Source organism: Argiope bruennichi, chromosome X2, assembly GCF_947563725.1.
Source record: "Argiope bruennichi chromosome X2, qqArgBrue1.1, whole genome shotgun sequence".
Lineage (NCBI taxonomy): Eukaryota > Metazoa > Arthropoda > Arachnida > Araneae > Araneidae > Argiope > Argiope bruennichi.
Window position 1 is genome coordinate 106,061,524 of NC_079163.1, and position 24,111 is coordinate 106,085,634.

Consider the following 24,111-nt stretch of genomic DNA (forward strand, 5'->3'; position numbering starts at 1 on the left):
GTCGCATGTTGATTGCGCTTCTTTTTGGTGGTCTTGAGTTCGAGTCTGGAAGCAGAACTTATAATTTTTATATTCATTTTCGTATATATTTTTATTTATAACTTTTCTCCGTGCTTATTCTATATTTAATACAAATTCCATCCATTTTCATACTTCCTAAAATAAAATTTAATGTGAAAATATCTTTAAATTTAATAGAAATTTTAAGGTTCGATGCCTTGCACATGCGCAGATACCATCCGTATGCTTAGCATTGTGCATTTCGATCCAGATTTCCTTCGCGTCCGAAACTTTATTTATGGTGTTAAGAATCTAAGATTGCTACGTTGTACGAGGGATGCGTGGAATGGTGGATAGAGTCGCATGTTTGTTTGCTCTTCTTTTTGGTGGTCTCGTGTTCGAGTCTGGAAGCAGAACTTATAATTTTTATATTCATTTTCTTATATATTTTTATTTATAACTTTTCTCCGTGCTTATTCTATATTTAATACAAATTCCATCCAGTTTCATACTTCCTAAAATAAAATTTAATATGAAAATATCTTTAAATTTAATCACAAATTTAAGGGTCGACGTCTTGCACATGCGCAGATATCATCCGTATGCTTAGCATTGTGCATTTCGATCCAGATTTCCTTTACATCCGAAACTTTATTTATGGTGTTAAGAATCTAAGATTGCTTCGATGTACAAGGGATGAGTGGCTTGATGGATAGAGTCGCATGTTGATTGCGCTTCTTTTTGGTGGTCTTGAGTTCGAGTCTGGAAGCAGAACTTATAATTTTTATATTCATTTTCGTATATATTTTTATTTATAAATTTTCTCCGCGCTTATTCTATATTTAATACAAATTCCATCCATTTTCATACTTTATAAAATAAAATTTAATGTGAAAATATCTTTAAATTTAATAGAAATTTTAAGGTTCGATGCCTTGCACATGCGCAGATACCATCCGTATGCTTAGCATTGTGCATTTCGATCCAGATTTCCTTCGCGTCCGAAACTTTATTTATGGTGTTAAGAATCTAAGATTGCTACGATGTACAAGGGATGAGTGGCTTGATGGATAGAGTCGCATATTAATTGCGCTTCTTTTTGGTGGTCTTGAGTTCGAGTCCGGAAGCAGAACTTATAATTTTTATATTCATTTTCGTATATATTTTTATTTATAACTTTTCTCCGTGCTTATTCTATATTTAATACAAATTCCATCCAGTTTCATACTTCCTAAAATAAAATTTAATATGAAAATATCTTTAAATTTAATCACAAATTTAAGGGTCGACGTCTTGCACATGCGCAGATATCATCCGTATGCTTAGCATTGTGCATTTCGAACCAGATTTAGTTTACACCCGAAACTTTATTTATGGTGTTAAGAATCTAAGATTGCTACGATGTACAAGGGATGAGTGGCTTGATGGATAGAGTCGCATGTTGATTGCGCTTCTTTTTGGTGGTCTTGAGTTCGAGTCTGGAAGCAGAACTTATAATTTTTATATTCATTTTCGTATATATTTTTATTTATAACTTTTCTCCGTGCTTATTCTATATTTAATACAAATTCCATCCATTTTCATACTTCCTAAAATAAAATTTAATGTGAAAATATCTTTAAATTTAATAGAAATTTTAAGGTTCGATGCCTTGCACATGCGCAGATACCATCCGTATGCTTAGCATTGTGCATTTCGATCCAGATTTCCTTCGCGTCCGAAACTTTATTTATGGTGTTAAGAATCTAAGATTGCTACGTTGTACGAGGGATGCGTGGAATGGTGGATAGAGTCGCATGTTTGTTTGCTCTTCTTTTTGGTGGTCTCGTGTTCGAGTCTGGAAGCAGAACTTATAATTTTTATATTCATTTTCTTATATATTTTTATTTATAACTTTTCTCCGTGCTTATTCTATATTTAATACAAATTCCATCCAGTTTCATACTTCCTAAAATAAAATTTAATATGAAAATATCTTTAAATTTAATCACAAATTTAAGGGTCGACGTCTTGCACATGCGCAGATATCATCCGTATGCTTAGCATTGTGCATTTCGATCCAGATTTCCTTTACATCCGAAACTTTATTTATGGTGTTAAGAATCTAAGATTGCTTCGATGTACAAGGGATGAGTGGCTTGATGGATAGAGTCGCATGTTGATTGCGCTTCTTTTTGGTGGTCTTGAGTTCGAGTCTGGAAGCAGAACTTATAATTTTTATATTCATTTTCGTATATATTTTTATTTATAAATTTTCTCCGCGCTTATTCTATATTTAATACAAATTCCATCCATTTTCATACTTTATAAAATAAAATTTAATGTGAAAATATCTTTAAATTTAATAGAAATTTTAAGGTTCGATGCCTTGCACATGCGCAGATACCATCCGTATGCTTAGCATTGTGCATTTCGATCCAGATTTCCTTCGCGTCCGAAACTTTATTTATGGTGTTAAGAATCTAAGATTGCTACGATGTACAAGGGATGAGTGGCTTGATGGATAGAGTCGCATATTAATTGCGCTTCTTTTTGGTGGTCTTGAGTTCGAGTCCGGAAGCAGAACTTATAATTTTTATATTCATTTTCGTATATATTTTTATTTATAACTTTTCTCCGTGCTTATTCTATATTTAATACAAATTCCATCCAGTTTCATACTTCCTAAAATAAAATTTAATATGAAAATATCTTTAAATTTAATCACAAATTTAAGGGTCGACGTCTTGCACATGCGCAGATATCATCCGTATGCTTAGCATTGTGCATTTCGAACCAGATTTAGTTTACACCCGAAACTTTATTTATGGTGTTAAGAATCTAAGATTGCTACGATGTACAAGGGATGAGTGGCTTGATGGATAGAGTCGCATGTTGATTGCGCTTCTTTTTGGTGGTCTTGAGTTCGAGTCTGGAAGCAGAACTTATAATTTTTATATTCATTTTCGTATATATTTTTATTTATAACTTTTCTCCGTGCTTATTCTATATTTAATACAAATTCCATCCATTTTCATACTTCCTAAAATAAAATTTAATATGAAAATATCTTTAAATTTAATAGAAATTTTAAGGTTCGATGCCTTGCACATGCGCAGATACCAACCGTATGCTTAGCATTGTGCATTTCGATCCAGATTTCCTTCGCGTCCGAAACTTTATTTATGGTGTTAAGAATCTAAGATTGCTACGTTGTACGAGGGATGCGTGGAATGGTGGATAGAGTCGCATGCTTGTTAGCCCTTCTTTTTGGTGGTCTCGTGTTCGAGTCTGGAAGCAGAACTTATAATTTTTATATTCATTTTCTTATATATTTTTATTTATAACTTTTCTCCGTGCTTATTCTATATTTAATACAAATTCCATCCATTTTCATACTTCCTAAAATAAAATTTAATGTGAAAATATCTTTAAATTTAATAGAAATTTTAAGGTTCGATGCCTTGCACATGCGTAGATACCATCCGTATGCTTAGCATTGTGCATTTCGATCCAGATTTCCTTCGCGTCCGAAACTTTATTTATGGTGTTAAGAATCTAAGATTGCTACGTTGTACGAGGGATGCGTGGAATGGTGGATAGAGTCGCATGTTTGTTTGCTCTTCTTTTTGGTGGTCTTGTGTTCGAGTCTGTAAGAAGAAATTATAATTTTTATATTCATTTTCTTATATATTTTTATTTATAACTTTTCTCCGTGCTTATTCTATATTTAATACAAATTCCATCCATTTTCATACTTCCTAAAATAAAATTTAATATGAAAATATCTTTAAATTTAATAGAAATTTTAAGGTTCGATGCCTTGCACATGTGCACATACCATCCGTATGCTTAGCATTGTGCATTTCGATCCAGATTTCCTTCGCGTCCGAAACTTTATTTATGGTGTTAAGAATCTAAGATTGCTACGTTGTACGAGGGATGCGTAGAATGGTGGATAGAGTCGCATGTTTGTTTGCTCTTCTTTTTGGTGGTCTTGTGTTCGAGTCTGGAAGCAGAACTTATAATTTTTATATTCATTTTCGTATATATTTTTATTTATAACTTTTCTCCGTGCTTATTCTATATTTAATACAAATTCCATCCATTTTCATACTTCCTAAAATAAAATTTAATGTGAAAATATCTTTAAATTTAATAGAAATTTTAAGGTTCGATGCCTTGCACATGCGCAGATACCATCCGTATGCTTAGCATTGTGCATTTCGATCCAGATTTCCTTCGCGTCCGAAACTTTATTTATGGTGTTAAGAATCTAAGATTGCTACGTTGTACGAGGGATGCGTGGAATGGTGGATAGAGTCGCATGTTTGTTTGCTCTTCTTTTTGGTGGTCTCGTGTTCGAGTCTGGAAGCAGAACTTATAATTTTTATATTCATTTTCTTATATATTTTTATTTATAACTTTTCTCCGTGCTTATTCTATATTTAATACAAATTCCATCCAGTTTCATACTTCCTAAAATAAAATTTAATATGAAAATATCTTTAAATTTAATCACAAATTTAAGGGTCGACGTCTTGCACATGCGCAGATATCATCCGTATGCTTAGCATTGTGCATTTCGATCCAGATTTCCTTTACATCCGAAACTTTATTTATGGTGTTAAGAATCTAAGATTGCTTCGATGTACAAGGGATGAGTGGCTTGATGGATAGAGTCGCATGTTGATTGCGCTTCTTTTTGGTGGTCTTGAGTTCGAGTCTGGAAGCAGAACTTATAATTTTTATATTCATTTTCGTATATATTTTTATTTATAAATTTTCTCCGCGCTTATTCTATATTTAATACAAATTCCATCCATTTTCATACTTTATAAAATAAAATTTAATGTGAAAATATCTTTAAATTTAATAGAAATTTTAAGGTTCGATGCCTTGCACATGCGCAGATACCATCCGTATGCTTAGCATTGTGCATTTCGATCCAGATTTCCTTCGCGTCCGAAACTTTATTTATGGTGTTAAGAATCTAAGATTGCTACGATGTACAAGGGATGAGTGGCTTGATGGATAGAGTCGCATATTAATTGCGCTTATTTTTGGTGGTCTTGAGTTCGAGTCCGGAAGCAGAACTTATAATTTTTATATTCATTTTCGTATATATTTTTATTTATAACTTTTCTCCGTGCTTATTCTATATTTAATACAAATTCCATCCAGTTTCATACTTCCTAAAATAAAATTTAATATGAAAATATCTTTAAATTTAATCACAAATTTAAGGGTCGACGTCTTGCACATGCGCAGATATCATCCGTATGCTTAGCATTGTGCATTTCGATCCAGATTTCCTTTACATCCGAAACTTTATTTATGGTGTTAAGAATCTAAGATTGCTACGATGTACAAGGGATGAGTGGCTTGATTGATAGAGTGGCATGTTGATTGCGCTTCTTTTTGGTGGTCTTGAGTTCGAGCCTGGAAGCAAAACGAATAATTTTTTTCATTCATTAATTTCATATATTTTTACATATAACTTTTATCCGTGCTTATACTATATTTACTACAAAATCCCTCCCTTTCCATACTTCCTAAAACAAAATTTAATGTGAAAATATCTTTAAATTTAATAGAAATTTTAAGGTTCCATGCCTTGCACATGCGTAGATACCATTCGTATGCTTAGCATTGTGCATTTCGATCCAGATTTCCTTCGCGTCCGAAACTTTATTTATGGTGTTAAGAATCTAAGATTGCTACGTGGTACGAGGGATGCGTGGAATGGTGGATAGAGTCGCATGTTTGTTTGCTCTTCTTTTTGGTGGTCTCGTGTTCGAGTCTGGAAGCAGAACTTATAATTTTTATATTCATTTTCTTATATATTTTTATTTATAACTTTTCTCCGTGCTTATTCTATATTTAATACAAATTCCATCCATTTTCATACTTCCTAAAATAAAATTTAATGTGAAAATATCTTTAAATTTAATAGAAGTTTTAAGGTTCGATGCCTTGCACATGCGCAGATACCATCCGTATGCTTAGCATTGTGCATTTCGATCCAGATTTCCTTCGCGTCCGAAACTTTATTTATGGTGTTAAGAATCTAAGATTGCTACGTTGTACGAGGGATGCGTGGAATGGTGGATAGAGTCGAATGTTTGTTTGCTCTCCTTTTTGGTGGTCTCGTGTTCGAGTCTGGAAGCAGAACTTATAATTTTTATATTCATTTTCTTATATATTTTTATTTATAACTTTTCTCCGTGCTTATTCTATATTTAATACAAATTCCATCCAGTTTCATACTTCCTAAAATAAAATTTAATATGAAAATATCTTTAAATTTAATAGAAATTTTAAGGTTCGATGTCTTGCACGTGCGCAGATATCATCCGTATGCTTAGCATTGTCCATTTCGAACCAGATTTAGTTTACACCCGAAACTTTATTTATGGTGTTAAGAATCTAAGATTGCTACGATGTACAAGGGATGAGTGGCTTGATGGATAGAGTCGCATGTTGATTGCGCTTCTTTTTGGTGGTCTTGAGTTCGAGTCTGGAAGCAGAACTTATAATTTTTATATTCATTTTCGTATATATTTTTATTTATAACTTTTCTCCGTGCTTATTCTATATTTAATACAAATTCCATCCATTTTCATACTTCCTAAAATAAAATTTAATATGAAAATATCTTTAAATTTAATAGAAATTTTAAGGTTCGATGCCTTGCACATGCGCAGATACCAACCGTATGCTTAGCATTGTGCATTTCGATCCAGATTTCCTTCGCGTCCGAAACTTTATTTATGGTGTTAAGAATCTAAGATTGCTACGTTGTACGAGGGATGCGTGGAATGGTGGATAGAGTCGCATGCTTGTTAGCCCTTCTTTTTGGTGGTCTCGTGTTCGAGTCTGGAAGCAGAACTTATAATTTTTATATTCATTTTCTTATATATTTTTATTTATAACTTTTCTCCGTGCTTATTCTATATTTAATACAAATTCCATCCATTTTCATACTTCCTAAAATAAAATTTAATGTGAAAATATCTTTAAATTTAATAGAAATTTTAAGGTTCGATGCCTTGCACATGCGTAGATACCATCCGTATGCTTAGCATTGTGCATTTCGATCCAGATTTCCTTCGCGTCCGAAACTTTATTTATGGTGTTAAGAATCTAAGATTGCTACGTTGTACGAGGGATGCGTGGAATGGTGGATGGAGTCGCATGTTTGTTTGCTTTTCTTTTTGGTGGTCTTGTGTTCGAGTCTGTAAGAAGAAATTATAATTTTTATATTCATTTTCTTATATATTTTTATTTATAACTTTTCTCCGTGCTTATTCTATATTTAATACAAATTCCCTCCATTTTCATACTTCCTAAAATAAAATTTAATATGAAAATATCTTTAAATTTAATGACAAATTTAAGGGTCGATGTCTTGCACGTGCGCAGATATCATCCGTATGCTTAGCATTGTGCATTTCGAACCAGATTTAGTTTACACCCGAAACTTTATTTATGGTGTAAAGAATCTAAGATTGCTACGATGTACAAGGGATGAGTGGCTTGATGGATAGAGTCGCATGTTGATTGCGCTTCTTTTTGGTGGTCTTGAGTTCGAGTCTGGAAGCAGAACTTATAATTTTTATATTCATTTTCGTATATATTTTTATTTATAACTTTTCTCCGTGCTTATTCTATATTTAATACAAATTCCATCCATTTTCATACTTCCTAAAATAAAATTTAATGTGAAAATATCTTTAAATTTAATAGAAATTTTAAGGTTTGATGCCTTGCACATGCGCAGATACCATCCGTATGCTTAGCATTGTGCATTTCGATCCAGATTTCCTTCGCGTCCGAAACTTTATTTATGGTGTTAAGAATCTAAGATTGCTACGTTGTACGAGGGATGCGTGGAATGGTGGATAGAGTCGCATGTTTGTTTGCTCTTCTTTTTGGTGGTCTCGTGTTCGAGTCTGGAAGCAGAACTTATAATTTTTATATTCATTTTCTTATATATTTTTATTTATAACTTTTCTCCGTGCTTATTCTATATTTAATACAAATTCCATCCAGTTTCATACTTCCTAAAATGAAATTTAATATGAAAATATCTTTAAATTTAATCACAAATTTAAGGGTCGACGTCTTGCACATGCGCAGATATCATCCGTATGCTTAGCATTGTGCATTTCGATCCAGATTTCCTTTAAATCCGAAACTTTATTTATGGTGTTAAGAATCTAAGATTGCTTCGATGTACAAGGGATGAGTGTCTTGATGGATAGAGTCGCATGTTGATTGCGCTTCTTTTTGGTGGTCTTGAGTTCGAGTCTGGAAGCAGAACTTATAATTTTTATATTCATTTTCGTATATATTTTTATTTATAACTTTTCTCCGTGCTTGTTCTATATTTAATACAAATTCCATCCATTTTCATACTTCCTAAAATAAAATTTAATGTGAAAATATCTTTAAATTTAATAGAAATTTTAAGGTTCGATGCCTTGCACATGCGCAGATACCATCCGTATGCTTAGCATTGTGCATTTCGATCCAGACTTCCTTCGCGTCCGAAACTTTATTTATGGTGTTAAGAATCTAAGATTGCTACGATGTACAAGGGATGAGTGGCTTGATGGATAGAGTCGCATGTTGATTGCGCTTCTTTTTGGTGGTCTTGAGTTCGAGTCTGGAAGCAGAACTTATAATTTTTATATTCATTTTCGTATATATTTTTATTTATAACTTTTCTCCGTGCTTATTCTATATTTAATACAAATTCCATCCAGTTTCATACTTCCTAAAATAAAATTTAATATGAAAATATCTTTAAATTTAATCACAAATTTAAGGGTCGACGTCTTGCACATGCGCAGATATCACCCGTATGCTTAGCATTGTGCATTTCGATCCAGATTTCCTTTACATCCGAAACTTTATTTATGGTGTTAAGAATCTAAGATTGCTACGATGTACAAGGGATGAGTGGCTTGATGGATAGAGTCGCATGTTGATTGCGCTTCTTTTTGGTGGTCTTGAGTTCGAGTCTGGAAGCAGAACTTATAATTTTTATATTCATTTTCGTATATATTTTTATTTATAACTTTTCTCCGTGCTTATTCTATATTTAATACAAATTCCATCCATTTTCATACTTCCTAAAATAAAATTTAATGTGAAAATATCTTTAAATTTAATAGAAATTTTAAGGTTCGATGCCTTGCACATGCGCAGATACCATCCGTATGCTTAGCATTGTGCATTTCGATCCAGATTTCCTTCGCGTCCGAAACTTTATTTATGGTGTTAAGAATCTAAGATTGCTACGTGGTAAGAGGGATGCGTGGAATGGTGGATAGAGTCGCATGTTTGTTTGCTCTTCTTTTTGGTGGTCTCGTGTTCGAGTCTGGAAGCAGAACTTATAATTTTTATATTCATTTTCTTATATATTTTTATTTATAACTTTTCTCCGTGCTTATTCTATATTTAATACAAATTCCATCCAGTTTCATACTTCCTAAAATAAAATTTAATATGAAAATATCTTTAAATTTAATCACAAATTTAAGGGTCGACGTCTTGCACATGCGCAGATATCATCCGTATGCTTAGCATTGTGCATTTCGATCCAGATTTCCTTTACATCCGAAACTTTATTTATGGTGTTAAGAATCTAAGATTGCTTCGATGTACAAGGGATGAGTGGCTTGATGGATAGAGTCGCATGTTGATTGCGCTTCTTTTTGGTGGTCTTGAGTTCGAGTCTGGAAGCAGAACTTATAATTTTTATATTCATTTTCGTATATATTTTTATTTATAACTTTTCTCCGTGCCTATTCTATATTTAATACAAATTCCATCCAGTTTCATACTTCCTAAAATAAAATTTAATATGAAAATATCTTTAAATTTAATCACAAATTTAAGGGTCGACGTCTTGCACATGCGCAGATATCATCCGTATGCTTAGCATTGTGCATTTCGATCCAGATTTCCTTTACATCCGAAACTTTATTTATGGTGTTAAGAATCTAAGATTGCTACGATGTACAAGGGATGAGTGGCTTGATTGATAGAGTGGCATGTTGATTGCGCTTCTTTTTGGTGGTCTTGAGTTCGAGCCTGGAAGCAAAACGAATAATTTTTTTCATTCATTAATTTCATATATTTTTACATATAACTTTTATCCGTGCTTATACTATATTTACTACAAAATCCCTCCCTTTCCATACTTCCTAAAATAAAATTTAATGTGAAAATATCTTTAAATTTAATAGAAATTTTAAGGTTCGATGCCTTGCACATGCGTAGATACCATTCGTATGCTTAGCATTGTGCATTTCAATCCAGATTTCCTTCGCGTCCGAAACTTTATTTATGGTGTTAAGAATCTAAGATTGCTACGTGGTACGAGGGATGCGTGGAATGGTGGATAGAGTCGCATGTTTGTTTGCTATTCCTTTTGGTGGTCTCGTGTTCGAGTCTGGAAGCAGAACTTATAATTTTTATATTCATTTTCGTATATATTTTTATTTATAACTTTTTTCCGTGCTTATACTATATTTACTACAAATTCCATCCATTTTCATACTTCCTAAAATAAAATTTAATGTGAAATTATCTTTAAATTTAATATAAATTTTAAGGTTCGATGCCTTGCACATGCGCAGATACCATCCGTATGCTTAGCATTGTGCATTTCGATCCAGATTTCCTTCGCGTCCGAAACATTTTTTATGGTGTTAAGAATCTAAGATTGCTACGTTGTACGAAGGATGCGTGGAATGGTGGATAGAGTCGCATGTTTGTTTGCTCTTCTTTTTGGTGGTCTCGTGTTCGAGTCTGGAAGCAGAACTTATAATTTTTATATTCATTTTCGTATATATTTTTATTTATAACTTTTCTCCGTGCTTATTCTATATTTAATACAAATTCCATCCATTTTCATACTTCCTAAAATAAAATTTAATGTGAAAATATCTTTAAATTTAATAGAAATTTTAAGGTTCGATGCCTTGCACATGCGCAGATACCATCCGTATGCTTAGCATTGTGCATTTCGATCCAGATTTCCTTCGCGTCCGAAACTTTATTTATGGTGTTAAGAATCTAAGATTGCTACGTTGTACGAGGGATGCGTGGAATGGTGGATAGAGTCGCATGTTTGTTTGCTCTTCTTTTTGGTGGTCTCGTGTTCGAGTCTGGAAGCAGAACTTATAATTTTTATATTCATTTTCTTATATATTTTTATTTATAACTTTTCTCCGTGCTTATTCTATATTTAATACAAATTCCATCCAGTTTCATACTTCCTAAAATGAAATTTAATATGAAAATATCTTTAAATTTAATCACAAATTTAAGGGTCGACGTCTTGCACATGCGCAGATATCATCCGTATGCTTAGCATTGTGCATTTCGATCTAGATTTCCTTTAAATCCGAAACTTTATTTATGGTGTTAAGAATCTAAGATTGCTTCGATGTACAAGGGATGAGTGGCTTGATGGATAGAGTCGCATATTGATTGCGCTTCTTTTTGGTGGTCTTGAGTTCGAGTCTGGAAGCAGAACTTATAATTTTTATATTCATTTTCGTATATATTTTTATTTATAACTTTTCTCCGTGCTTATTCTATATTTAATACAAATTCCATCCATTTTCATACTTCCTAAAATAAAATTTAATGTGAAAATATCTTTAAATTTAATAGAAATTTTAAGGTTCGATGCCTTGCACATGCGCAGATACCATCCGTATGCTTAGCATTGTGCATTTCGATCCAGATTTCCTTCGCGTCCGAAACTTTATTTATGGTGTTAAGAATCTAAGATTGCTACGATGTACAAGGGATGAGTGGCTTGATGGATAGAGTCGCATGTTGATTGCGCTTCTTTTTGGTGGTCTTGAGTTCGAGTCTGGAAGCAGAACTTATAATTTTTATATTCATTTTCGTATATATTTTTATTTATAACTTTTCTCCGTGCTTATTCTATATTTAATACAAATTCCATCCAGTTTCATACTTCCTAAAATAAAATTTAATATGAAAATATCTTTAAATTTAATCACAAATTTAAGGGTCGACGTCTTGCACATGCGCAGATATCATCCGTATGCTTAGCATTGTGCATTTCGATCCAGATTTCCTTTACATCCGAAACTTTATTTATGGTGTTAAGAATCTAAGATTGCTACGATGTACAAGGGATGAGTGGCTTGATTGATAGAGTGGCATGTTGATTGCGCTTCTTTTTGGTGGTCTTGAGTTCGAGCCTGGAAGCAAAACGAATAATTTTTTTCATTCATTAATTTCATATATTTTTACATATAACTTTTATCCGTGCTTATACTATATTTACTACAAAATCCCTCCCTTTCCATACTTCCTAAAACAAAATTTAATGTGAAAATATCTTTAAATTTAATAGAAATTTTAAGGTTCGATGCCTTGCACATGCGTAGATACCATTCGTATGCTTAGCATTGTGCATTTCAATCCAGATTTCCTTCGCGTCCGAAACTTTATTTATGGTGTTAAGAATCTAAGATTGCTACGTGGTACGAGGGATGCGTGGAATGGTGGATAGAGTCGCATGTTTGTTTGCTCTTCTTTTTGGTGGTCTCGTGTTCGAGTCTGGAAGCAGAACTTATAATTTTTATATTCATTTTCTTATATATTTTTATTTATAACTTTTCTCCGTGCTTATTCTATATTTAATACAAATTCCACCCAGTTTCATACTTCCTAAAATAAAATTTAATATGAAAATATCTTTAAATTTAATCACAAATTTAAGGGTCGACGTCTTGCACATGCGCAGATATCATCCGTATGCTTAGCATTGTGCATTTCGATCCAGATTTCCTTTACATCCGAAACTTTATTTATGGTGTTAAGAATCTAAGATTGCTTCGATGTACAAGGGATGAGTGGCTTGATGGATAGAGTCGCATGTTGATTGCGCTTCTTTTTGGTGGTCTTGAGTTCGAGTCTGGAAGCAGAACTTATAATTTTTATATTCATTTTCGTATATATTTTTATTTATAACTTTTCTCCGTGCTTATTCTATATTTAATACAAATTCCATCCATTTTCATACTTCCTAAAATAAAATTTAATGTGAAAATATCTTTAAATTTAATAGAAATTTTAAGGTTCGATGCCTTGCACATGCGCAGATACCATCCGTATGCTTAGCATTGTGCATTTCGATCCAGATTTCCTTTACATCCGAAACTTTATTTATGGTGTTAAGAATCTAAGATTGCTACGATGTACAAGGGATGAGTGGCTTGATTGATAGAGTGGCATGTTGATTGCGCTTCTTTTTGGTGGTCTTGAGTTCGAGCCTGGAAGCAAAACGAATAATTTTTTTCATTCATTAATTTCATATATTTTTACATATAACTTTTATCCGTGCTTATACTATATTTACTACAAAATCCCTCCCTTTCCATACTTCCTAAAATAAAATTTAATGTGAAAATATCTTTAAATTTAATAGAAATTTTAAGGTTCGATGCCTTGCACATGCGTAGATACCATTCGTATGCTTAGCATTGTGCATTTCAATCCAGATTTCCTTCGCGTCCGAAACTTTATTTATGGTGTTAAGAATCTAAGATTGCTACGTGGTACGAGGGATGCGTGGAATGGTGGATAGAGTCGCATGTTTGTTTGCTCTTCTTTTTGGTGGTCTCGTGTTCGAGTCTGGAAGCAGAACTTATAATTTTTATATTCATTTTCGTATATATTTTTATTTATAACTTTTCTCCGTGCTTATTCTATATTTAATACAAATTCCATCCAGTTTCATACTTCCTAAAATAAAATTTAATATGAAAATATCTTTAAATTTAATCACAAATTTAAGGGTCGACGTCTTGCACATGCGCAGATATCATCCGTATGCTTAGCATTGTGCATTTCGATCCAGATTTCCTTTACATACGAAACTTTATTTATGGTGTTAAGAATCTAAGATTGCTACGATGTACAAGGGATGAGTGGCTTGATTGATAGAGTGGAATGTTGTTTGCGCTTCTTTTTGGTGGTCTTGAGTTCGAGCCTGGAAGCAAAACGAATAATTTTTTTCATTCATTAATTTTATATATTTTTATATATAACTTTTATCCGTGCTTATACTATATTTACTACAAAATCCCTCCCTTTCCATACTTCCTAAAATAAAATTTAATGTGAAAATATCTTTAAATTTAATATAAATTTTAAGGTTCGATGCCTTGCACATGCGCAGATACCATCCGTATGCTTAGCATTGTGCATTTCGATCCAGATTTCCTTCGCGTCCGAAACATTTTTTATGGTGTTAAGAATCTAAGATTGCTACGTTGTACGAAGGATGCGTGGAATGGTGGATAGAGTCGCATGTTTGTTTGCTCTTCTTTTTGGTGGTCTCGTGTTCGAGTCTGGAAGCAGAACTTATAATTTTTATATTCATTTTCGTATATATTTTTATTTATAACTTTTCTCCGTGCTTATTCTATATTTAATACAAATTCCATCCATTTTCATACTTCCTAAAATAAAATTTAATGTGAAAATATCTTTAAATTTAATAGAAATTTTAAGGTTCGATGCCTTGCACATGCGCAGATACCATCCGTATGCTTAGCATTGTGCATTTCGATCCAGATTTCCTTCGCGTCCGAAACTTTATTTATGGTGTTAAGAATCTAAGATTGCTACGTTGTACGAGGGATGCGTGGAATGGTGGATAGAGTCGCATGTTTGTTTGCTCTTCTTTTTGGTGGTCTCGTGTTCGAGTCTGGAAGCAGAACTTATAATTTTTATATTCATTTTCGTATATATTTTTATTTATAACTTTTCTCCGTGCTTATTCTATATTTAATACAAATTCCATCCAGTTTCATACTTCCTAAAATAAAATTTAATATGAAAATATCTTTAAATTTAATCACAATTTTAAGGGTCGATGTCTTGCACATGCGCAGATATCATCCGTATGCTTAGCATTGTGCATTTCGATCCAGATTTCCTTTACATACGAAACTTTATTTATGGTGTTAAGAATCTAAGATTGCTTCGATGTACAAGGGATGAGTGGCTTGATGGATAGAGTCGCATGTTGATTGCGCTTCTTTTTGGTGGTCTTGAGTTCGAGTCTGGAAGCAGAACTTATAATTTTTATATTCATTTTCGTATATATTTTTATTTATAACTTTTCTCCGTGCTTATTCTATATTTAATACAAATTCCATCCATTTTCATACTTCCTAAAATAAAATTTAATGTGAAAATATCTTTAAATTTAATAGAAATTTTAAGGTTCGATGCCTTGCACATGCGCAGATACCATCCGTATGCTTAGCATTGTGCATTTCGATCCAGATTTCCTTTACATCCGAAACTTTATTTATGGTGTTAAGAATCTAAGATTGCTACGATGTACAAGGGATGAGTGGCTTGATTGATAGAGTGGCATGTTGATTGCGCTTCTTTTTGGTGGTCTTGAGTTCGAGCCTGGAAGCAAAACGAATAATTTTTTTCATTCATTAATTTCATATATTTTTACATATAACTTTTATCCGTGCTTATACTATATTTACTACAAAATCCCTCCCTTTCCATACTTCCTAAAATAAAATTTAATGTGAAAATATCTTTAAATTTAATAGAAATTTTAAGGTTCGATGCCTTGCACATGCGTAGATACCATTCGTATGCTTAGCATTGTGCATTTCAATCCAGATTTCCTTCGCGTCCGAAACTTTATTTATGGTGTTAAGAATCTAAGATTGCTACGTGGTACGAGGGATGCGTGGAATGGTGGATAGAGTCGCATGTTTGTTTGCTCTTCTTTTTGGTGGTCTCGTGTTCGAGTCTGGAAGCAGAACTTATAATTTTTATATTCATTTTCTTATATATTTTTATTTATAACTTTTCTCCGTGCTTATTCTATATTTAATACAAATTCCACCCAGTTTCATACTTCCTAAAATAAAATTTAATATGAAAATATCTTTAAATTTAATCACAAATTTAAGGGTCGACGTCTTGCACATGCGCAGATATCATCCGTATGCTTAGCATTGTGCATTTCGATCCAGATTTCCTTTACATCCGAAACTTTATTTATGGTGTTAAGAATCTAAGATTGCTTCGATGTACAAGGGATGAGTGGCTTGATGGATAGAGTCGCATGTTGATTGCGCTTCTTTTTGGTGGTCTTGAGTTCGAGTCTGGAAGCAGAACTTATAATTTTTATATTCATTTTCGTATATATTTTTATTTATAACTTTTCTCCGTGCTTATTCTATATTTAATACAAATTCCATCCATTTTCATACTTCCTAAAATAAAATTTAATGTGAAAATATCTTTAAATTTAATAGAAATTTTAAGGTTCGATGCCTTGCACATGCGCAGATACCATCCGTATGCTTAGCATTGTGCATTTCGATCCAGATTTCCTTTACATCCGAAACTTTATTTATGGTGTTAAGAATCTAAGATTGCTACGATGTACAAGGGATGAGTGGCTTGATTGATAGAGTGGCATGTTGATTGCGCTTCTTTTTGGTGGTCTTGAGTTCGAGCCTGGAAGCAAAACGAATAATTTTTTTCATTCATTAATTTCATATATTTTTACATATAACTTTTATCCGTGCTTATACTATATTTACTACAAAATCCCTCCCTTTCCATACTTCCTAAAATAAAATTTAATGTGAAAATATCTTTAAATTTAATAGAAATTTTAAGGTTCGATGCCTTGCACATGCGTAGATACCATTCGTATGCTTAGCATTGTGCATTTCAATCCAGATTTCCTTCGCGTCCGAAACTTTATTTATGGTGTTAAGAATCTAAGATTGCTACGTGGTACGAGGGATGCGTGGAATGGTGGATAGAGTCGCATGTTTGTTTGCTCTTCTTTTTGGTGGTCTCGTGTTCGAGTCTGGAAGCAGAACTTATAATTTTTATATTCATTTTCGTATATATTTTTATTTATAACTTTTCTCCGTGCTTATTCTATATTTAATACAAATTCCATCCAGTTTCATACTTCCTAAAATAAAATTTAATATGAAAATATCTTTAAATTTAATCACAAATTTAAGGGTCGACGTCTTGCACATGCGCAGATATCATCCGTATGCTTAGCATTGTGCATTTCGATCCAGATTTCCTTTACATACGAAACTTTATTTATGGTGTTAAGAATCTAAGATTGCTACGATGTACAAGGGATGAGTGGCTTGATTGATAGAGTGGAATGTTGTTTGCGCTTCTTTTTGGTGGTCTTGAGTTCGAGCCTGGAAGCAAAACGAATAATTTTTTTCATTCATTAATTTTATATATTTTTATATATAACTTTTATCCGTGCTTATACTATATTTACTACAAAATCCCTCCCTTTCCATACTTCCTAAAATAAAATTTAATGTGAAAATATCTTTAAATTTAATATAAATTTTAAGGTTCGATGCCTTGCACATGCGCAGATACCATCCGTATGCTTAGCATTGTGCATTTCGATCCAGATTTCCTTCGCGTCCGAAACATTTTTTATGGTGTTAAGAATCTAAGATTGCTACGTTGTACGAAGGATGCGTGGAATGGTGGATAGAGTCGCATGTTTGTTTGCTCTTCTTTTTGGTGGTCTCGTGTTCGAGTCTGGAAGCAGAACTTATAATTTTTATATTCATTTTCGTATATATTTTTATTTATAACTTTTCTCCGTGCTTATTCTATATTTAATACAAATTCCATCCATTTTCATACTTCCTAAAATAAAATTTAATGTGAAAATATCTTTAAATTTAATAGAAATTTTAAGGTTCGATGCCTTGCACATGCGCAGATACCATCCGTATGCTTAGCATTGTGCATTTCGATCCAGATTTCCTTCGCGTCCGAAACTTTATTTATGGTGTTAAGAATCTAAGATTGCTACGTTGTACGAGGGATGCGTGGAATGGTGGATAGAGTCGCATGTTTGTTTGCTCTTCTTTTTGGTGGTCTCGTGTTCGAGTCTGGAAGCAGAACTTATAATTTTTATATTCATTTTCGTATATATTTTTATTTATAACTTTTCTCCGTGCTTATTCTATATTTAATACAAATTCCATCCAGTTTCATACTTCCTAAAATAAAATTTAATATGAAAATATCTTTAAATTTAATCACAAATTTAAGGGTCGACGTCTTGCACATGCGCAGATATCATCCGTATGCTTAGCATTGTGCATTTCGATCCAGATTTCCTTTACATCCGAAACTTTATTTATGGTGTTAAGAATCTAAGATTGCTTCGATGTACAAGGGATGAGTGGCTTGATGGATAGAGTCGCATGTTGATTGCGCTTCTTTTTGGTGGTCTTGAGTTCGAGTCTGGAAGCAGAACTTATAATTTTTATATTCATTTTCGTATATATTTTTATTTATAACTTTTCTCCGTGCTTATTCTATATTTAATACAAATTCCATCCATTTTCATACTTCCTAAAATAAAATTTAATATGAAAATATCTTTAAATTTAATAGAAATTTTAAGGTTCGATGCCTTGCACATGCGCACATACCATCCGTATGCTTAGCATTGTGCATTTCCATCCAGATTTAGTTTACATCCGAAACTTTATTTATGGTGTTAAGAATCTAAGATTGCTACGATGTACAAGGGATGAGTGGCTTGATTGATAGAGTGGCATGTTGATTGCGTTTCTTTTTGGTGGTCTTGAGTTCGAGCCTGGAAGCAAAACGAATAGTTTTTTTCATTCATTAATTTCATATATTTTTATATATAACTTTTATCCGTGCTTATACTATATTTACTACAAAATCCCTCCCTTTCCATACTTCCTAAAATAAAATTTAATTTGAAAATATCTTTAAATTTAATAGAAATTTTAAGGTTCGATGCCTTGCACATGCGTAGATGGATGGATGGATAGTGGGATTTAGTGGCGCAAGAGCCAAATTTGACTATACTGCGCCAGTCGTGTGGTTAAAATATATAAGGTGGTTTTTATGCAAGGTTCTGTAGAATTAAAAACTGATTAAAAAATTGCAAGGTCATATCTACAAACATTGTAAAAATTGGTAACAAATTAAAATGTCAAATAAAATTGTAAAAGCCAATTTCTTTTAAAAATTTAAAAAGGTTTTTGTGGGGACGTTCCACCACGAGCTTTTTCATGTCCACTGTTGAAGTACAGAAAAAACGTAAACGATAATGATTAAAATTAGGACACTCTATTAAAAGATGAAGAACGGTTAAAATCACTTGGCATCTAGAGCAGAAAGGAGCTCGATCGCCGAATAAAAGGTGTTTATGTGTATAACGAGTATGACCAATGCGGAGTCTAGACAATTTGACGTCTAGCTCTCGCACTGGTAAACAAGGCCAGGATGAAATGATAGGTTTTATGACATAAAGTTTGTTATTGATATGATTATTCCATGATTCCTGCCAGAGTGAGTACAGACGACGTTGAAAAATATTTTGAGCATCACAGAACGGGATGTCTCGCTGTGCAAGCAAAGATGCACTCTTTGCTGCGTTATCCGCCTGCTCATTACCAGTGATTCCGACATGACTCGGAATCCAGCAAAATAATATCTTAAATTCCCTGTTTTTTAAAGTTCATAGAAGATCAAGAATTTCCAGGGCAACCGGGTGAATCTGATTATTACAGTTGGAAAACATTGTCAATGAACTCATGCTGTCAGTATAGATACAAAATTTACGATCAGAGGAGAGGGAAATCCTCTGAAGAGCATAAAAGATGGCTAATAATTCAGCAGATAAAGCAGATAGAGATGAATCTAGACGGTAACTAAATATGTCGGTATCAAAAACAATGCCGCAACCAACATGGCCTTCTGATTTCGAACCATCCGTAAATATTTTTAAATAATCTGAATACTGACAGCGATGAGAATGAAACAGATTCTGGTAGACAATAGGGGCAGTACTCTGCTTCTCAAAACCAGAGAAGGGATTTAAAAATGAAAACTGAGGAATATTCCAGGGAGGAAAGGAAAATGGATCGGAAGTCTGGATTACCTTATCATGAAGTCCATAATCACGAAGGAGCAGTTTAACTCTCTCGCAGAATGGAAGTGCGTGAGAGCGACGAGCATTATAAAGTCTCCGAAGACTAACTGGAAATATCAAAGAACACACCGGATGCTTCGGAACAGACAGTGCTCGAAGATAATATTGGGCAGATAATTTTTCACGCCGTAAACTTAGTGGTAGATGATGGCAGAGAGCATACAGACTATTCACAGGCGAGGTGCGAAATGCTCCTAAGCTAATTCTCAAAGCAGAATGATGTATGGTATCAAGTCTACGTAAAACCGTAGGACGAGCAGAGCCATACACCATACTTCCGTAATCTATACGGGATAAAGTCACTGCCTGATAAATTCTGAGCAAAGAAGTTCGATCTGCTCCCCAAGTGGTTCTGGACAGTACCTTGAGAATATTTAATGACCTATCACACCTCTTCCGCAAATGTAGGACATGCGGAAGGAAAGTGAGCTTACGGTCAAATATTATCCCCAAAAACTTTATTTCATTTACCACAGGGATGGTAGCATTACGAATCTGAACTTTGGGATCTAAATGAATACCCCGTTTCCTACAAAAATGGACGCATCTACTTTTCTCTGGAGAAATCGTATGTCCATTTTCATTGCACCAATTTACAAGTTTGTTTACAGCAACCTGCAGTTGTCGCTCTATCAGGTGCATATTGCTCCCTTGGCAAGATATCTGGAGATCATCCACGTATAATGTGCCTTGAATAGATGGAGGTAAAACATTAATTATTTGGCTAAAATGGACAATAAAAAGAGTAACACTAAGAATGCTACCCTGCGGGACACCTTCAGTTTGAATAAAATCATTTGAATAGACGTTACCCATGCGAACTTTAAACGTTCGACAAGTTAAAAAGTTTTTTAAAAATATCGGTAAATTTCCTCTAAAGCCATAGTTAAAAAGCGTTGAGAGTATGCCGTGACGCCACGTACGGTCGTACGCTTTCTCTATATCGAAAAAAAATAGATACAAGGTGATTTCTCTTCACAAATGCATTGCGAATTTGCGTTTCCAGAAGGACGAGGTTGTCAACAGTTGACCGTCCTCTACGGAAACCACTCTGTAACTGAGAGATACATCCTTGTTTTTCTAATTCAAAAATCAGACGAGAATTGACCATACGTTCTAAGGTTTTACAGAGACAGCTCGTCAAAGCTATTGGTCGGTAGTTCAGAGTATTGGATGGTTCTTTGCCAGGTTTTAGGATTGGGATAACAATAGCTTCGCGCCATTGAGAAGGGTACTTCTGCTCGATCCAGATTCTGTTAAATAACAACAACAGGTTGGAAAGGGAAGTGTTACTCAAATGACGGAGCATATTGTATGTAATCCCATCTGGCCCTGGACTGGTGTCATGAGATTTAGATAAGGCCTTTTCGAGTTCAAACATTTTAAATTTACAGTTATATGAATACTTGCGATGGTCATTAAAAAGCAGAGGCAACTGTTCCGCGGGATTCTTAATCGCCAGAAACTCCGGACTATAAGATTCTATTGCGGAAACTTGTGCAAATGCTTGGCCCAGGATATTGGCTACTTCTAATGGAGCCGAATGTATCCCACTTCCTGTATTTAAAACAGGAATGGAAGATTCACAATAAATACCATTCGCAGCCTTTACTTTTTTCCACAACTGTTTGCTGGAGGTCGATGATGTAATGGACGATACAAATTTAATCCAGGAGTCCCTCTGACTCTGACGACGAACGCGACGAGCTAGCGCTTTGGCTCTTTTAAAAGCAATGAGATTTTCAGTTGTCGGGTACCTCCGAAAGATGTTCCATAATTTTTTTTGCTGCTTGTGGCTGTCGCGACAAGCCTCATTCCACCACGGCCTGCGAAATTTTCTGAGACGTGGGGAGGTCTTTGGAATGGTGGCATTTGCGGCGTTTAATATGGCGTCAATAACAAGTTGCATTGCTTCCGTGATATCATAAGTACTGATCATGGTCTCAGTTATATCTGCCAATTGCGTGAAAGTATCCCAGTCTGCCCGCTGGAATAGAAAACGCGGAGGACGGAGAGTCGCACCGCCGCTATCAGCATGGGAGACAATAATAGGGAAATGATCACTATTATGTAAATCTTTGCTAACTGCAAAGTTCAACACCGGCAAAAGTTCAGGAGAACACATGGCTAGATCAAGGCTATGGAAGCTACGTGTGGGTTCATGGAAGTACGTCTTCTCTTCATTATTGAGCAAACAGAGACAATTATTAGAAATAAACTGTTCTATCTGTTGCCCACGAGAATTTGTATTCTCCGAACCCCACAACGTACTATGGCCGTTAAAATCGCCAAAAATAATAAATGGTGCAGGCAGTTGGTCCACAAGTTTATCAAGATCTTGTTGACGAATGACATCATGAGGCGGTAAGTAAATGCAGCAGACTGTGACCAAAATTCGAGTATGAACTTGAACAGCCACAGCCTGCAGAGAAGTATGTAATAGGAGAGGTGTGCTCGGATATAAATTCGACGTGAAAATACAAACTCCACCAGAAGAATGAGATGCTGTTTCTGCATCTTTACGAGTACAGTTATAACCGCGTATTTTGATGGGGATACTAGGTGTCAAGAATGTCTCCTGAACACCAAAACAGATAGGATGAAAATTGTTAAGGATGGTCTTGATGTCATTTAATTTGGACCGAAGGCCACGACAATTCCATGAAACGAAGGTACCCATTACGAAACTTTTGCTTCAAGTGAAGGATTGGAAACAGTGTTGGGAAGTTGCGAAATATCGCAACTCATTTTAAGTTCATCCTCTTCTTCAGATGGATGAAGTGCGATTAGGTCAGCACTTTTGGATGTGCCACCAAAAATGGATGTTAGGTCTTTGTGGACTGCACCTTGATTTGCAAGTCCCAAAGCAACCGAATTGCGCAAGGTTGATTTTCTGAGTTTTGTTCTAATTTCCTGTGGAGAAAGACCACGTTTTGAAAGTTGTAATTTTAAATGCTTTCCAGATTTTGATTTGTTTCTTTTAGGTTTATCAGGTTTCAATAATTCAATTTCATTGTTTGTGGAATGCTCTGTTTCTGAATCACTTGACTTTTCAAGTGTTTTTGTGTGGGTAACAGATTTAACACAATTTGGACAAGAACAATTTACACAAAACTGTTTCTGTACCACAGAAGCATAAGTTAAACCAGGCGTAGGTGTTTGAGCTAGAATTTTACGTCTAGCTTCAGGATAAGTTATATTTTCTTTGAATTTGAGAGTGGTTATTTGTTTCTCGAGTGTCCAACGTTTGCAAAGTCTCGAATAGGAAGCATGATCTTCACCACAATTGACGCACTTTTCTGGCGCAGTGCACTCCTGGCTTTCATGACCTTTTTCAGCACATCGGGCACAAGTTACTGTCCCTCGGCAATTAGCTTTGGAGTGACCGAAACGTTGGCATTGGAAACATCTCAAGGGATTAGGAATATAGGCTCGAACAGGTAATTTCAAGTAGCCGGCATATACAAATTCAGGCAGTTTAGGTGAATGAAATGTGAGGATGAGGTGTTTCGTATTAATGAGTTGCCCATCCCGCCGAATGGTTATGCGGCGTACATGAGTTACTCCTTGCTGTTGAAATCCTTTAGATATTTCTTCAAGAGAAACATTGTACAGCTCTCCACAGGTTATGACGCCTTTCGAGTAATTTAAGGAAGAGTGAGGGGAAACAGTAACAGGTATTGTAGCTAAGGCTTTTAGTTTGGTTACTTGCTGGGCTTGCTTTTTAGAATTAACTTCTATGAGCAAGTCACCAGAACGCATTTTGCGTATACCTGCAACATCACCAACGGTTGCTACTATGGCTTTTTGCACAAGAAATGGTGATACAGAGTGAAAAGTATCTTTAGATTCAGAAACTCTTTTTATGATGAAAAATGTGTCAAAATGTGAAATGGTTTGGATTTGATTTGGTAACATTTGACGCCCACTGAAGGGAGAACGGTTTTTTTTCCCCATACGATATTGATAGGGCTTCGGGCCCCGACGGCACCACCCACCATGGAGTCCAACAAGGGAAGGCAGCCACCGGCTCTGGCCAT

The 24,111-nt window shown here is 34.3% G+C and overlaps 1 protein-coding gene across 1 annotated transcript; it reads right to left on the reverse strand.

Annotated features, from left to right (window-relative positions):
* Window positions 1-22,750: 22,750 nt before the first annotated feature.
* LOC129959834 (uncharacterized) lies at window positions 22,751-23,833 on the reverse strand. Its single transcript, XM_056072727.1, has 2 exons — window positions 23,198-23,833; window positions 22,751-22,984 (listed from the first exon to the last, which is right to left on the reverse strand). Exons 1-2 carry the CDS (start codon window positions 23,831-23,833, stop codon window positions 22,751-22,753), a joined length of 870 nt encoding a protein of 289 aa, XP_055928702.1.
* Between the last annotated feature and the right edge of the window lie 278 nt (window positions 23,834-24,111).

Bases quoted from the DNA above. Each gene is read 5' to 3' on its own strand.
- LOC129959834 (XM_056072727.1), bottom strand. From the start codon at position 23,833: ATGCGTTCTGGTGACTTGCTCATAGAAGTTAATTCTAAAAAGCAAGCC. The intron at 22,985-23,197 runs GTACAGAAACAG...CTTTCTCCACAG, and splicing joins GTTTAACTTATGCTTCTGTG to GAAATTAGAACAAAACTCAG.